Here is a 16,895-nt window from a genome sequence, read left to right as displayed (position 1 = left end):
ATAACGAACTCTATGAGCACGCTTCAGGATTAGGAAATAACTCCCTTCTTTGGAGAATAAAGACTGCTGCCTTCATTGGCTTGGGTTAGTTTGGAGTGTAGTATGATTGCTGTATCCATGAGGATGCTCTCCATTCACAGATAATAGTGAACCCCATATTTTTACTATGCTTGGGGCAAAGGAATACCATAAAATCACACTGGAGGACCTAGAGAGGCCCACAGACACTTTTTGGATTGTGGTAAGTGAAACCATGGCTATTGAGTCTGTGGATAAGAAAGTCATACTGTATTTGATCAAAATGCTTCCTTAGTTCAGTGAAACTAAGGGAGCATTTTGCTGTTTCACATTTCTCTAGGCTCAAAGGTAGCCTTGAAAAAAATTATCACTGTCCATATGCTGACAGCAAAGACATATTTATACAGTTTCTGCCACTGGATATCTTTCATCCCTCAAAAACAGAAACCGCTATTGAACTCTTTAATTTTCTTTAAATGACCTTTATTAATCCTGAGTCTTCCAGATGTACTGAGCTAAGTGCAATACACATTGTTGCTTAGCACACCGGGGGCTCTAGCTCAAAGAAGGCTGTACAGATTAAAGCCTCCATCCCTGTTCTTTAAGGCTTGTTTCAAACAAGGCGATAATTTAGTCATCCCAGAATAAAGTTAAACTGATCAAGAAAGCAACCTGAAGTTTAGCAGCGCAGTCTTTGTTATTGTTTTTTTCAGCAACCAGGTACAAATACATCCTAGAACATTTCCTGAGACAACAAAAGTGGTGCATCTACATATGGAATAACGTTTGAATGGTGGCCAAGATTGAATTCAGTGCTAGGGAAAAACTCATGAGCATAGTGCTGTGGGATATAATTCAAGCCGGTCAGCCATTTAGTGCTGGCATCCACCAGCGATTTGTGGATGGTCAAAATATGTTCAGGCACCAGGTCATTGCCAAGTTGGCATGTTTGTAGAGTCCCGACCTTTGCCCAGATAATCACTTGTGCAAAAATTTCTGGGCTGCTCACTTGTGTGGTAAATGTATGACCATTGATGCAGTGTGGAGTTCGGTTCGGGACCTGCCTATCTTCGTGACCGTGTCATCCCCTATGAACCTACGTGATCTCTGAGATCTTCCGGGGAGGCCCCCCTCTCATTTCCGCCTTCCTCACAGTTACGTTTGGTGGGGACGAGAGAGAGGGCCTTCTCGGCTGTGGCCCCTCGGCTCTGGAACTCCCTCCCTAGGGAGATTAGGTTGGCGCCCTCCTTACCATCCTTTAAGAAACAATTGAAAATCTGGATGTTTGGGCTGGCCTTTGGAGAGACAGCTATTGGATGACCAGCCTCATTATAATTCTATTCTGAATGTTATTCAGTTCCTTTCATCAGGGTATTTTAATCTAATGATTTTATTTTATATTGCTACTATAGTGTCCCCCCCCCCCCCACACACACACACACCTTTGAAGTTGACTGAATTACATTGGTGGTTGTTTGATATTATTACTGTTGTATAAACCTTCGTTTTAACTTCTGTTTTATCATCTTCTTGTGTTTTAAACTGTGTATATTGTTAATGTATTTTCACTGTTATTTTTGTAACATTGTGAGCCGCCCCGAGTCCCCACGGGGAGATGGTGGCAGGGTATAAATAAAGTTATTATTATTATTATTATTATTATTATTATTATTATTATTATTATTATTAACTGTTATGCCAAGGTTGGGTCTGGGTCAGTGTTCTTCATTATTGCTGAGGACAACAGCCTAGCTTGGGGGAATGGCAGAAGACTCATTACATCCTACCTGATTCCCAACAACTATGTTCTAGGTTCCTCTATTCCAGTGGTTCTCAACATGTGGGTCCCCAGATGCTTTGGCCTTCAATTCCCAGAAATCCTAACAGCTGGTAAACTGGCTGGGATTTCTGGGAGTTGTAGGCCAAACACCTGGGGACCCACAGGTTGAGAACCACTGCTCTAGTCCCATAATATTTCACTCCATCCAACCCAGTAGTCCCTTCATTGAAGGTACTCAGTAAGCTTCTAGAAAAAAAAAGAGTAGGCCTTTTTCTTCTGATAGTTTAAGTAGGAGTAGGGGGAAGACTGAGAAAAATATGGGAATCACCTTTGGCTTGAGCTACTAAGACCTGGTACAGCTCTAAATATAGTTGTTTATCTCTATCTATGAAACATCCAAAATTCAGAACAATAATCACATGGAAAAATATTTTTCTTCCAAGGTGGCACTTCACTTTGCCTAGTTATAGGTGTGTGTCCTTTTGAAGTGGCAGCAAAAATTATTCAGAAATGTCACAATCTGTCAGGCTTTACTGCTACAAATAAAAGATGGTGCTCGTGGCAGTGTTTGTCTTACCTAAGTGACCAACTGGTTTACTTGGGAATTGCATGCTTCTCCAAATCTTGTTGCACTGCAGTTCCCAGAAGTGAGGACTGCTGTGTTTTGCAGTCCAGTAACATTAAGGGGGCACAGTTCTCACCCCTTGTTTAAAATGCAGCATGTCTCCCTTTTTATTTTTTGCTTACAAGAAAATAGGAGGACTGGTGTGCTGCTTATATGGCTTTGCTCTTGAGACACAACACATTAATATGAAGTGTGAGATTTTACTAAATATAGGTAACCCCCTGTAGCCCTATACCTTGAGGTAGTCAACTGTGGTTGAAAATCACTTTGGCTTCCTCTTGCAATACTCAGTCAAATGGACAATTCAAATATGAAAGCCATTCCTTTAATCTCTGCAGACACAATGTCTAGTTCTCACATAATCAGAGCTCCTATCTATTTTTAAACACCTTCCTCACCAAAAAGCTTTTTGTTTCTGTTTGCTTGCTTTCCTCTGAGGAAATGGATCATGTATCCTTGTCCTCCTTTGTCAAAGGATTCTCTGTTTAACTAATCAGGTTAAAACAAGTGGAAGTGTCAAAGCTGCTATGTATCTGAAATTGTTTAAGTAACCATCATTGTTGTTTTTCCACACTAGGTACAAATTGAGTATCTCTTATTGCAGATGCTGGAACTAGAAATGTTTTTGATTTTTTCTGTATTTGAAGCATTTACAAATATATACCGGTAGTTAGATAGCTTGGACTTGAGACACAAGTCTAAAAATTCAATTAGGTTTCATATACCACCTTACACTTATAAATGCATAGTATTTTAAAATAATTTTGTACATGAAACAAAATGTGTGTATATTAAACCATCAGAAAGCAAAGGTGTTGCTATCTCAGACACCAATGATGGAAATTTTGGAGCATTCGGTGCTCTTACATCAGGGATACACAACCTACATTCTGTTTTTAAAAACTCTTTGAACCATATTATCCATGGCTCTCAGAGTGTATCAACTCAGATTTGTTATCTAGTGAGAAAATGGATCTTGACAATTTAAGGATAGATCTTGACAATTTTAAAGGTGTCAGAAAAACGAGCAAGAGGGCATTTTAATGGCACTGGCATCTTTTGAAAAGGGTGAAAGGGTTTATTTACATCATAACTGGGTCCTTCAAAATTCATATTGCTCTAAGGCTCTTGTCACGGGAGAGGATAAGATCAGGTGTCATTCATGCAGTGTTCCCAATTAACACGGTGGGATAGTGCTGTCTTCTACGGTGATAATTAGTTTGCTGTTGATTGTTAGATGGAAATGGAAAAAGAAATCCTGTGTGGTTATGATTATTGTTTTGAACAACCTGGATCATGCTGTCAGATTTTTTTCTTCTCTCTGCCTGATGTTGTCACATTTCCTATTTCCTTCTGATTTGTTAACAGACACAGTCATTGCAGAGATAAATTAAATAAAATGCAATCATAGTTGCATTATCACTGAAGCTTATTGCCCCATTTTCATTTTCTGTTAAACATGCTGGCTGCTTGTGGAAACAGTGAGGGTGTCTGAAATCATCAGATTCCATTATTTGTGTTAAACCTAGTTAAGGAAAACCTCTTGACTACCACATATTGCAACAAATCCAGCCTCCCATCCCATCTACCTTGTGGGTCTGCTAGACCTCTTTTAGATCCTTGTTTACATTTGTGTAGACTATACGGTGACCCAGATTTACAAAAGACAACTGGGTGGTTTGTGGCTGGTAGGTTTATATCCATGTCATCTACATTATTGATCAGTTAAAAATTTTCCAGTGGCTTTTAGCTTTACTTAGAAATACATTTTTAAATCTTCATATGGCTAGACAAGATCATGTGGAAAGACCTGGTCACATCTATCCAAGGAAGCCCAATAATTTCCTTTACCTGAACCTGCATCAACACATAGTTTTTAGGGTTCACATAACTTTACTTAGCTGATAGTTCTTTGATTTATTGTAAAAGCTGTTTTTGAACTTCTGCCTGCTTAAGAGTTTGTTTTTTTTAATCCATATTGAAAATCAGTGGACTTTATGTTCTTACTCAGTTTGGTGATGGGCTTTGTCATATGCTGGCTTTGCTAACCTGGAAATTATGGAGAGGAATCTGCTGTTTTCTATAAGCTTATAAGCATGGAATCCCACATATTTTGAGTCATAATGTAAGTGGTGGTGGGATTTCCTGCAAGGAATAGACAACATATACATTCTTTCACTTCTCAATAGCATGTTGGCTTGTAGCAGTTCGTTTCAGGCATCACTGCCCTCCAAGTACATACAAACACAGGAAGCTGTTCCATTGATCTGTCAGTGCTTGAAGACCTTTTGAAGGCACTCATCCTAAATGTAGGTTGTGCACACTTGTGCTCCACCTGCCAGTTCCTGAATCTCCTCTCCTCTGCTCTCATCAGCCATCGGTGTGGGAGCTTCAGCAGGTCTGGTAATGGTAATTGAAGCAGTGTATGATGCCTCTTCGAGTTCCATATTAAGAGAAAGATGGGATATAAATGGAATGTATGAATGAATGAATAGAAATAAATAGGAGAGTTACTGGCGATAAAGCAGATCTGTAGCCAGAGGGGGAAGGTTTAAGGGTTCAGACCCCCCCCCCAAATCTTTCAGGTTAAGAAAAGCTTGGTTTACTCATGAATTTTAACTGATTAACCAATTCATGAGTAAACCAGGTTTTCTTTGAGCCCTTAACCCCTCCTCCTTCGGCTACAGGGCTGCAATAAGTTTCCTATTCCCTTTATTCGCAGTGCCCTCAAGGCAATCACTTTTGCAACTTGTACACCACCTTGCTCAGCAGACCAGCACTTTTCCACATTTCCTCAGATGGGAAAGATTAAAGTCTCTCTTGCTTTCTCTCTCCCACACACACAAAGAACGAACACTAGAAATTTAAAATTGGGAAGGGCCTTTTTGCTCCCTTCAGAGAAAACTCAGGTTTTTATCTGATAATGCTTTGTACTACATCATTAAAAGTTCCCTTCTAACATCAAGTCTATGAAGGAAAATGAGTGCAATGTGGCCTTCAGCACTGGCAAGCAACAACAGATAAGACCATCAACAGTGAAAGGCTGGTGTTCTCTGAATTACTGCCAATGTTTATCTAAAATTCCAGAGAACAGTCTTTACCAACCATTCAAGAAGATGCTTTCTATGCCTTTTGTGTGTACACCAGGAACTCTGGTTAGCAAGAAAGGCCTACTGATACAGAAAATATTCTTGTAGCATCCAAACTTTTTTCCTCACTTCTCTGAAGCAAGAGACTTTTGAAGCAAGATTTTACGACTTACAGATGACTGCCAGAGCTGTTGGGGATGGCCTCCTTATCCTTTTGTTCATGGAAACTACTTCTGGACCACGTATAGTACTTCTTTCAAATAAAGTTTTCCAAGGACAAAATTATGTTTCATTAGGTAATTTTTTTTCGCCTAAAATTCGCAAATAGCAACTGAATTTAGATCTGCTCTTGACTTAGAGTAGTTTTAAATCACATCATCCAACTTTTGAAATATTTTTTTCTGTCTTATTGAAGAATTAGGTTGACAGAAGAGAAGGGTGTAGAGTTCAGTAAGGAGTATCAGAATTCTTTTGATGAAGACAAATACTCGTACATCTTGCAATTTATTGAGATATATTTTGGAATAAAGATAACACAATGTGTTTTGTCTTATAGTCAGAGCAGAAAACAGGTGCCTCATCTTGCTGTTTTGGGGTGATAGTGGGCTGCCTCTTATAAGAATTATAAGAAAAAAATACTATTTATCACAGGTGTAAAGAAGAAACAAAATGTGTGTAGAGGAAATGAGCATCATCATTATTAATGTGCCTTCAGGAAGAAGAATCCAATTCAACATGCATTGGCACATTCATTTAAAAGATTATTGTGTTTGGCTTGGACTTCACACAGATATGCAAATCCATATAATACAAAAACTTCTAAAAATGAAAGAATTGTGGAACAAGAATCCCGTAAAATAGCACTTGAGGACATAAAAATTGGCTAGAGAGGACATATTTTTTTAGACACTGACAAATAAAATTGTGGGTTCTGACACCATGGACACAGTGGATGTACAGCAGTACCAAATCCAGCATGCATTTTGTACATATATGTTGTACTGTTACGGGATCACTTGGTACCATAATTGTAAACACCAATGTTCTGATGTGGGAAAATACCAGTTATCTGCATGTTCACAGTTAAATGTTTTTCATAGAAAGGGGTTACTGCCAAGAAAGCAACGTAATCAGTTTCCTCTCTCCATTCTGTCCTGAATGAGATGAGGACAACAGACATTGCAGGACTTCCTGGTGTGGTTTAAGATAGCAGTGGTGTCTATCCCCTCCCTTCCTTCCCACTTCAGTTTGTGTTGAGATTGAATTTTCCTGGGAGGTGTTCTCTTAAGATATTTCTGGTTTGAACACTGAGGAAAACAACCACTTTGGCTTTAAATTGCTCAGCTGCAGAATTTCTTTTCTTACCATATCTGCTTATCATGCCATCCTAGCATCGATATTTTCCTCTGCTTTGTTGAAATCAGTAGCACGGGGTTGAATTCAAGAGGAAGTATGGATATTGGATAAATAGATGCAGAAAGTATAGAAAGAATTTCCGAGATACGTGTCTGCCTCACTGACTGCAGATGCAGCAATATACAAAGAGGACCTTCAGTGAAAGCTGAAGATGTTGCTTGGCAATTGAAGAACACTGGTGTGCATTTAGAAGAAAATTGCAAATCCACGCTACGGTAAAACTGATTTGGGAAGGACAGCGAACTCTCTAACATTGTGTCAGAATGTCTGAGAAAGAGATGCTCCGTGAAACTGGATGCAGCTTCTTTGGTGGAAACAAGTAACATTTACAGTTCTGGTGGGCAACTAAAACTAAATCTGAACCCATCATCTGAATGCAAGTTTAGCTGTTGGGTCTCTTCTGTACAGTGTGCCTTGTTTCTCATTGTAAACTTCTGTTTTCAAGAAGTAGCTACTGAAGAAAAGAGTGAATGTGTTCCATGATTCAAAATGTTTTGAATATCAGCCATCACTTTGGACAGGAGTTAATCTGTGTCTGATATTTTTGAATTCATTAAGTGCAAGATGTGAGGTGCAAATAACTAAATTGCATCTTTCAATATTGTAAGCACTAGGAAGTATTTTTTTAAAAAAAATACTACTTAATACAGTAGTGCCTTGAATGCTAAAGACAACAAGAGGAAGATTCATTGGGAGTTTCATTGTGTGAAATATTAAATGTGCCAGTAAAGACAATGTCACAACGTAGATATTCAAGAGAAGGACAGGAAAATCGTAATCGCATTGTACGCAGAGTCAGCAATGCTGTCCACAATTTGTCCTCAACATTACAACGATATCGTACAAGGAAACATGGGCAAAGTTACTCGCGCCACACCTGGTCTGGTGAGAACTCTTGTAAGTTGATTTCAGAATCTGGTAACGAAGCATTATGCTAATGTTTGAATTACATATAATTTCTGTAAAATATTACCTTATCTATGTGTGTATGTGTAACTGGATAAGCTTTTACTGATTTTTTTAAATTGGGGGCATTAAGGACAGGGGGAACAGGATTTGGAATTTTGATGGCTTTTTATGGAGTATGTAGTTCAGTATATTGTATTTAGGACATTTGCTTCATTTCTGTTTACAAATTACATGGGAAATTTACAGCATTAGAACAAAATAAGGACATGTATGCATAATTTGTTCTTTTTCTTCTACTATTCAAAAGTGTTGAACAACATATATGTCCTCAAATAAGATAACTGCCTACCTTTCCTCTCTTAGGTATAGCTGTTCTAAATGCATGTACAGATACACACAGAGTTCAGTATTTCACTATCTGAAAGGCTTATATTAATAGGTGCAGACAAAACTGCATTTAGCCAGATATAACATGAGTGTCAGAAATGGGAGTAAGTGTTTTATTTCTAGTTGTGTGTTGCAGTTTTATATAAAAGGAACCTTTGTATTCCCAAATGATTTGCAGACTGAAGTTAAAGGAGCTGTTGTTGAATCTATCATGGGATTTTCTGGGACTGAAAGTGTGTCACTAGTGCAAGATCACCCAGTGGGTTTCCATGGTCAATTGGGGATCGAAACCTGAGCACTAGAGACATAGTCCAATGCTCAAAATGCTACAACAAGGAGTCTAGCCTGATAAAATTTGTTCAAAAGAGGGGTTCTATGGGTTATAAATTTTCTGCAAAACAGCAGAATCCCACAGAATCAGGAGAGGAACAATGTCCTCTCTCCCACATTGAGAACTATGGAGAAATTGGAAACTTTCTGGAGTCAGTTTAGAATTAACACAAACTTGGTAGGGAGGGGATGGAAGAATCTATCTAATATGAATGAGCTGTTTTTCATCTTTCCAAGAATCTTGCCTGTATCCCACACATTCTAAAGCACAAATGAATTTTAAAAACAAAGAAAATGAAAATTGCAATCAGTTTTTTGCTGTATCAGAATCAGCATTAGACATTTATAGACACATTATTACTTTGAATCAGCTGTATTATCTTGCTCAGGTGAATCATTCTCTAGCTCAAGAGACTAACAGCTGCTCCTTTTACCTGGGTGGGGGAGGTTCAGATGTAACAACCCAGATTTACAGGATTGTGTCAAGCTTCATTTCAATAGCCTTCATCTGTTGCTTTGACGAGAGTAGCTTTATTTCACCTGCTTATTACAAATATAAATAATTAGAAGTAGATTATGTTTCAAAGCTAAATTTTGCCATGATTAGACAACAGGCATGATTAGACAACAGGTTCCAATGCTGGAAGAATAAAATAGCCATTAGTTAAGTTTGATTAGACTAGGAGAGGACATAATAAGAACAGGCCAAATAATGTATGGGGTAAACTTAGTGTGACTCAATTCATAGATTCTTTAGCTGTATTTTTTTGTGCATTTTGTGCACAACTCTGATGTTGATCCAAGGTTAGAAAGTGGATCAGATGAAATTCTCTACTCTTTTGAGTTTACCAGTGTAATGTTTAAATTGCTTGCATTGTAATGGAACAAGGGGTCTGGTATAAATATATCTACAGACAGTCTCTCAGACAGCCTTGAATCGTGTCTATAGCTAAATTTGAATAATAGTTCTTGGGTGCATCTACACTGCAGAGTTAATGCAGTTTGAAACCAATCCTGCTAAGGAATCCTTGGAATTGTAGTTTCCCAAAGTCTTTAGTCTTCTCTGCCCAAAGGGGCAGCTGCCTCACCAAACTATAAATCCCAAGATTCCATAGCATTGAGCCAGTGCAGTTAAAATGGTGTCAAACCATATTAGTTCAACAGTTTAGAAGATGCACCCTTAGTCAACTATTATCAGGACGTCAAAGGAAGACTGTAGCTTATAAAATACCATTCTTATGTATGGGTTGATCCAAATACTGTTTTACACTGTGTATTTGCTGATTCACAGAGTGCATATGCATTTTTGAAGGCTATTTTCATAAAGTAAGAGTCAGTATGATGTTGTCATTGGAGTGCTGTTGGAAGTGTCAGATTCACGGTGGGGCAAATCAGGCTTGTCAGTGCTGTCAAGTCAAAAGAAGCCATGCAAGGGACCAAAGTTGGTCTCTTTCAGGCCAAAAGGACCCTCCCCACCTTCAGGTTGTCCAAGAGGTAATGTGGCCAGAGACTCAGAGGCAATTACACCTCAGAGGCAAATACCACCTATAATAATAATAACTTTATTTTTATACCCCGCCCCATCTCCCCGAAGGGACTCGGAGCGGCTTACATGGGGCCTTGACCGATAAAACAATCAAATATCAAAACACAGCAATAAAACAGTTATCCAATAAAAACATCAATAACAGTAAAAACAATCGTTAAAATCAACATAAAACATACAATATTAACACTGGAGACTAATTCATAGAACCCAGGCAACGTGCAACATGTGCCGAAATGAGCCGAAATGGGGAAGGTAATTTCACAGTTAAAATGGACAAAGTGCAATATAGCATTGGCAACACCTCAAGAATGGGGCTATTATAAAATGGGCAGATCGATCAGTCCAACACCAGATTAAGTATCAAAGGCCTTTTGAAAGAGCCAGGTTTTTAAGCTCCTACGGAAGGAGAGGAGGGTGGGGGCCTGCCTGATCTCTCTAGGAAGCGAGTTCCAAAGCCGGGGGGCCACGACGGAGAAGGCCCTCTCTCTCGTCCCCACCAACCGCGACTGCGAGGGTGGTGGGAGCGAGAGGAGGGCCTCCCCCAATGAGCGAAGAGAACGTGCGGGTTCGTAGGGGGAGATGCGGTCTCTAAGGTAGGTGGGTCCCAAACCGTTTAGGGCTTTGTAGGTGATAACCTGCACCTTGAATTGGGCCCGGAAAGTAAACGGCAGCCAGTGGAGCTCCTTAAACAGAGGTGTTGAACGTGCCCTGTAATTCGCTCCAGTTAGAAGCCTGGCTGCCGATCGCTGTACTAGTTGTAATTTCCGGGCCGTCTTCAAAGGCAGCCCCACGTAGAGCGCATTGCAATAGTCCAGTCTAGAGGTAACTAAGGCATGGACCACCATGGTCAGATCAGACTTCTTGAGGTATGGTCGCAGCTGGCGCCCAAGCTGCGGACCTGCGCCTTCAGGGGGGGTGCGACCCCGTCAAGCACAGGTTGCCACCCAATACCCTGATCGGCCGCACGACTGACCTGGAGGACCTCTGTCTTGTCAGGATTAAGTCTCAGTTTGTTCACCCTCATCCAGGCCAACACAGCGGCCAGACACTGGTCCAGAATCCGAGGGGCTTCCTTGGATTTAGGTGGAAAAGAGTAGTAGAGTTGGGTGTCATCCGCGTAGAGATGGCACCGTACTCCAAAACTCCGGATGACCTCTCCCAGCGGTTTCATGTAGATGTTAAAAAGCATGGGGGACAAAATAGAACCTTGCGGGACCCCACAGGTCAATGGCCAGGGGTCCGAGCAGGTGTCCCCCAGCTTCACCAACTAGGAACGACCCTCCAGAAAGGACTGGAGCCACTGCAGTACCCCCAAGGCCCAATCCAGAGAGCCGCCCCAGAAGGATACCATGGTCGATGGTATCGAAAGCCGCTGAGATGTCCAAGAGAACCAGCAGGGTCACACTCCCCCTGTCCAGCTCCCTGCGGAGGTCATCCACCAAGGTGACCAAAGCCGTCTCGGTACTGAACCCAGGCCTGAAGCCAGACTGCGATTGGTCCAGAAAATCCGTATCTTCCAAGAATCCCTGGAGCTGAGAGGCAACCACCCGCTCCAAGACCTTGCCCAAGAATGGTAGGTTAGAGATTGGCCTGTAGTTACACGGATTGGTCGGATCCAATGAGGCCTTCTTCAGAATAGGCCTTACCACTGCTTGTTTTAGGCTAGATGGAAATTTGCCCTGCCCCAAAGAGGCATTAATTACTGCCACAAACCAATCAACTAACCCACCACTGGCCTGTTTTAAAAGCCAAGATGGGCAGGGATCTAGGGCACAGATAGTCGCCCTCACCGCTCCAAGAATCTTGTCCACATCATCAGGTTGCACAAACTGAAACGAATCCCACAAGATCGAACAGACAGATGCCTCGGTTACCTCACCTGGCAATGCATCAAGACTGACGTCCAAGTCGGAACGAATCTGAGTGACTTTGTCTGCAAAATGGTGAGCGAACTCGCTACACCGAGTTGCCGAGGAGTCAGGTGCCCCCCCACCCTGAGAAGGGTGGAGGAGCTCCCCAACAACTCGGAACAACTCAGAAGATCTATTTGTTGCAGACGCGATGCGGGCAGTCGTGAAAACCTTCCTGGCTGCCCGCAACGCCGCGGAATAAGCCCTAATAGCGGCTTTAGACCGTGCTCGGTCAGAAACGTCACGGGTTCTCCGCCAGCACCACTCTAGTCTCCTTCTCCCACGTTTCATCTCCGCCAGCTCCCTGGTGAACCAGGGAGCCGGGGCAACTCCACGCAGCAAGAGGGGACGTTCGGGAGCGATCATGTCAATAGCCCTGGACAACTCGGTATTATAACGAGCGACCAAGGCATCGACAGGATCGTCAGCCTCCATCGTCAGGAGTCCCTCAGGATCCATAAGTCTCCTGGGGCGGACCATCTTAATGGGTCCACCACCCCTGTGGAAGTTTGAGGACACAATGAGTCTTAAACTGATCAGATAATGGTCAGACCATGACAATGGAAGAATAGTTTGCTCTTCCACTCTGACCAAACCGTCGCCCACAACAAAGACCAGGTCGAGTGTATGACCAGCTTGATGGGTGGGACCTGATATTACTTGGGACAGCCCCATGGTCGTCATGGCGGCCATGAATTCCTGAGCCGCACCTGTCAAGGTGGCCTCAGCGTGGATATTGAAGTCACCCAATACCAAAAGGCGCTGGGAGCCCAACACCACGCTAGAGACCACCTCAGCTAGCTCAGGTAGGGAGACTGCTGTGTCGCGGGGTGGACGGTACACCAGCAGAATCCCCAAACTGTCCCGGGTACCCACCTTCAACCCAGCAGATTGCGGAACGGCGCATCTGACCAGGGCGATGGACTGCCGAAAGACCACCGTAACCCCACCTCCCCGCCCTCCAGGCCTGGCCTGCTGATGCACCCTGAAACCCGGAGGACAAAGCTGGGTAAGATTTACCCCACCCAGTTCATCCAACCAGGTCTCAGTGATGCAAGCCTACTTCTTCATTCACTGTGCATCTGGATGATGGCCTTAAAAAGCTGTGATAGACAAAGGCCTCCCCCATTTATTCAACATTAGGGACTATTAAACACTGAAAATAGTTGAAAAACAGAAGTCCTTTTTAGTTTGCAAATGCAGGAATTAACACTAGGTGGCACTAGGTTTACTAAGAGAAAGGAAAAGAGAGTGCATAGTTGAAGGAGCCAATCATGGGTCACAAAAGGTTAGATTTCTTAAAGGAATGAGGAAATTTGAGATGTCAAAAGTCGGGGAAGCTGTATATGTATAGCCTCTTTCTTTTCAGGAGTATTTTTCTCTTAACATCATCACAGTACGGGAAAGATGTCTTTGTGCACAGCACTACCAGCAGTATGAGGCTTCTAACACATTTGCCCCAGTCATGCTCCAGTAGCAAGCCAGCATGATGTAGTGATTTGAACACTGAACTACAATTTCAGATCCCCACTAAGCCATGGAAACCCACTCAGTGACCTTAAGAAAACCCCATTTTCTCAGCCTCAGAGAAAGGCAAAGGCAAACCCCTCTCTGAATAAATCTTGCCAAGGAAATACTGCAATAACTTTGCCTTTGGGTCATCATGAAGGCACACAACAATGGCATGCTATAGCTTTGCTCTTAAGGAAGCATTCAAATTACAAGGGAAAATACAGATCCTAGCCATGCTGCCTGTTGTAAAAACCTGTGAGATACTATTTTGGACAACAGCTTCCGGGATCATCAAGGCAGCATATCCACTGACTATGCTAGCAGGAAGGTTATGGGAGTTGCAGTCTTAAAATGGTCTTCCAGGTTCTGCTTTCTAGCACACTTCTTCGCTAATATTCTTAGAAAGTTGTGGCAGAGCATGAATGTTCATTAGTTAATATTTTTTAATGTATAAAGGTGACATTAGTTGCCTAAAATTGGAAATGAACAGGCAGTAGGGCATTATATTTCATTAGCCTCATATACACATACACACCACCTTTATTCAAACTTGGAGCACCGCTTAAATTGAAAACTCCTGTATCATCATGATAGAAACATCTCTCCTAATGGGAAATCAGGGCTGTAGCCAAGTGGGATGGTGGTTAGGGGTTCAACCCCCCCCCCCCCAAATTCCTATTTTAAAAAATCCTGGTTTACTCATGAATTTTAACTAGTTAACCAAATCCCCATGAGTGTCCACTGAAATTTATCTGTCCTGAGTGTCTATTGAAGTTTATCGATGGAGTCTGATTTCTACATTATTTTGCGTTATGGAACTACTCTTCATGATTCGCTAAAAAAAGTTTCAACCCCCCTCCCTGAAATTTTTTTTGGCCTATGGCCCTGTGAAAAAATTGTTGCTCAGACATCCTCTAACACAGTGGTTCCCAACCTTTGGTCCTCCAGGTGTTTTGACCTTCAATTCCCAGAAATCCCAGCTAGTTTACCAGCTGTTAGGAATTGTGGGAGCTGAAGTCCAAAACACCTGGAGGACCGAAGGTTGGGAACCACTCCTGTAAAAAAATGTAAACAAGCCCTAAGGATTCAGCTTGGAAAAACTTCAAAACAGGTTTCTGCAATTTGGCACACTCCAGGTGTCTTGGACTATACATCCATCATTCCCAGACCTCATGTCAATAGGGACTGTAGGAAACGTAGTCAAAAAAGTCTGGATAATACAGGAAGTCTGGCTTAATTTAGGAGTGCCTTTGGAGAGAAATAGTTCAGTTGCTCTATTATTTTCCACAGAGATGATTCACGCAAAGGCTTGCATGCTTACTTCTAACAGAAACAAAAGAATTGTTTATTTGTTCTTGATTTATTTTGATTATACATCCTGTCTCTCATAATTTGAAGCATCTAACAGCATCTCAAAAAGCATGCAAAAATATGGGTGGAAGCACTCTCTTTCTCTACCAGGATGTGGAGATTTGTATGTTCCAATCTGCAACCTGTTGCCTTGAAGAAAAAGACTGAGGCTAAACTGTCCTTAAATATTGAGACAATTAAGGAAATTTGTTCCCTCATACTGCTGTGCCTCTAGCCTAGATCGTATGTGATTAGGGTCTTACTCTTGAGGAAAAGATAGGATATAAATGAAAAGATTGAAATTTATTGGAGCCAGTCAATTGCACATAAAGCCAAACAAACAGCACAATGAACCGTGTATCTTGTTTGGAACAGAAAGTGTGTGCTTCTGCCATTAAACCAAGAGTTTTACTTCAATAGAGATTTATTCTTCCTTGTGTGCCATGTTCTTTCAAGAACTAGCACCATCAGAGTGCACTGTGTATATGGGAAAGGAGTGACAGCTCATGGATCCAGTGGGTTTGAGACCAAATCCGAAGGAGGAGAAGGATATGTTGATCCATGGGGCATTATAAATCAGTATTGCTAGTAAAATGTAAGAGGTCCAAAACGTATATCTAGTACACATATACTCTTAGTCTTACTGTGATCTGATCTGACCTGGCAACATTATCAGGAATCTAGAAACATAAGGAAGTTAAACAAAGAACTAAAAGTAGCTAACAGATACTCTCAATGCACCAGATTTTCAAAAAGGACTCGCCTTTCTCCAGCCTGACTCAGGAAGTTGAACAAAAACACAATGGAAATTGTTTTACCTTATATTGAGACTGTTTTGGTTGACAAAAAAGCTTTATGCATCATATAGATCCAGTCTAATGCAAGCACACACAGACACATGTATGCACTAATTCCACCACTACCATCATTCATGACTTGGTAGTGAACAGGGTTAACCTCCTCCTCACCTTTACTAAATTAGTGTGTTCATAGATTGTTTTCATTCTTTTGATCTTGTTGCTCAATTGGATTTTTTTAAAAACATCAGTTTTATTGAAGAATAATAGTAGTACTAATTAGATTATTTTTAAAAAATCAGCATTACATGGCTCTTTTTAAAGCTTGATGTGTTGGTAAATAAGGAAAGCAAAAGTCAGGAATAGTGTAGAAAAGTCCCAGTAGGGATCATGGTGCAATTTCTTAAAAATTAAAGAATGTTATTTTGGAATGTTCCTTCTATGAGTCATGCTGTTCTATTTATGGAATAGAGTTATAGTATATGTATGAATACCTTTGAAAAATGATGTCTGAAAGACTGTTTTGGATCAGTTTCCATCCTGAAGTTTCAAAGGTGTGCCTTTCTAATATGCCAGCTGTTGGGTGCACCTACTGTATGCAAACATCTAGTTTACAATTTTATAACTATATAGGAAGCATTGCAAATAGCAGTTCAGGGAGGAAGCAATAATAAAGCTGCTCTGTGCAACTGCAAGTTTTACAGAAAGCAATTCTTTGCCATGAAAAAGTAAAGACAAAGTGAATCACTATGGGGGGCTAAGAAGGAAGACATACAATAATCTTTGTTGGATTGTGGATAAGATGGATTATTCTGCAATTTCAGTAGAAGAAATGGAAAGCTATCATGCTTTCTCTAGCTATATCTCTTGGCTAATTTCTGCAGCTCAAGGTAAGTTGAAACTTCTTATCATTGTCATAATGAAAGTGTTTCCTTATATTCTCTTAAATCACAAATGAAGAGCCATTTGTCTGTAATGCCTGCCACACCATAAGCGTAATTTTACTAACCCTCATCCCATATTTCCAGGCACTTTCAGAGACTACAGGTAACCATCTCTCCTGGCACTTTTGGTCACCACACCACTGAGAGGTCATGCTGATGCTGATGCAAGCATTTATTAGAATATTGCATCTAGTGGCAGAGTAATGGGATAAAGTTATCTGTTGTGGAAGCCAAATGGGTGCCCTTGCAGTTTTTCTTACTCTATACCTGGTTAATCTC

General features: G+C 41.2%; 1 protein-coding gene across 7 annotated transcripts in view; it reads left to right on the top strand.

Annotated features, from left to right (window-relative positions):
• mcf2l (MCF.2 cell line derived transforming sequence like) overlaps positions 1-16,895 on the top strand; it is a 149,648-nt gene that overhangs the window by 43,778 nt on the left and 88,975 nt on the right. Inside the window, exon 1 of one of the 7 annotated variants that reach the window (XM_008107012.3) lies at positions 6,801-7,825. The exons of the other annotated variants lie outside the window; for them this stretch is intronic. Within the exon in view, the coding sequence (XP_008105219.1) occupies positions 7,663-7,825 (163 nt within the window). The 5' untranslated portion in view covers positions 6,801-7,662. Of the gene's footprint in view, positions 1-6,800; positions 7,826-16,895 lie in introns of those variants that run through there. 7 annotated transcript variants of the gene reach the window in all.

This window comes from Anolis carolinensis, chromosome 3, assembly GCF_035594765.1.
Source record: "Anolis carolinensis isolate JA03-04 chromosome 3, rAnoCar3.1.pri, whole genome shotgun sequence".
NCBI classification, from domain to species: domain Eukaryota; kingdom Metazoa; phylum Chordata; class Lepidosauria; order Squamata; family Dactyloidae; genus Anolis; species Anolis carolinensis.
Note: the sequence above shows the minus strand (reverse complement) of the source record. Positions and strands in the feature narration are given on the sequence as shown.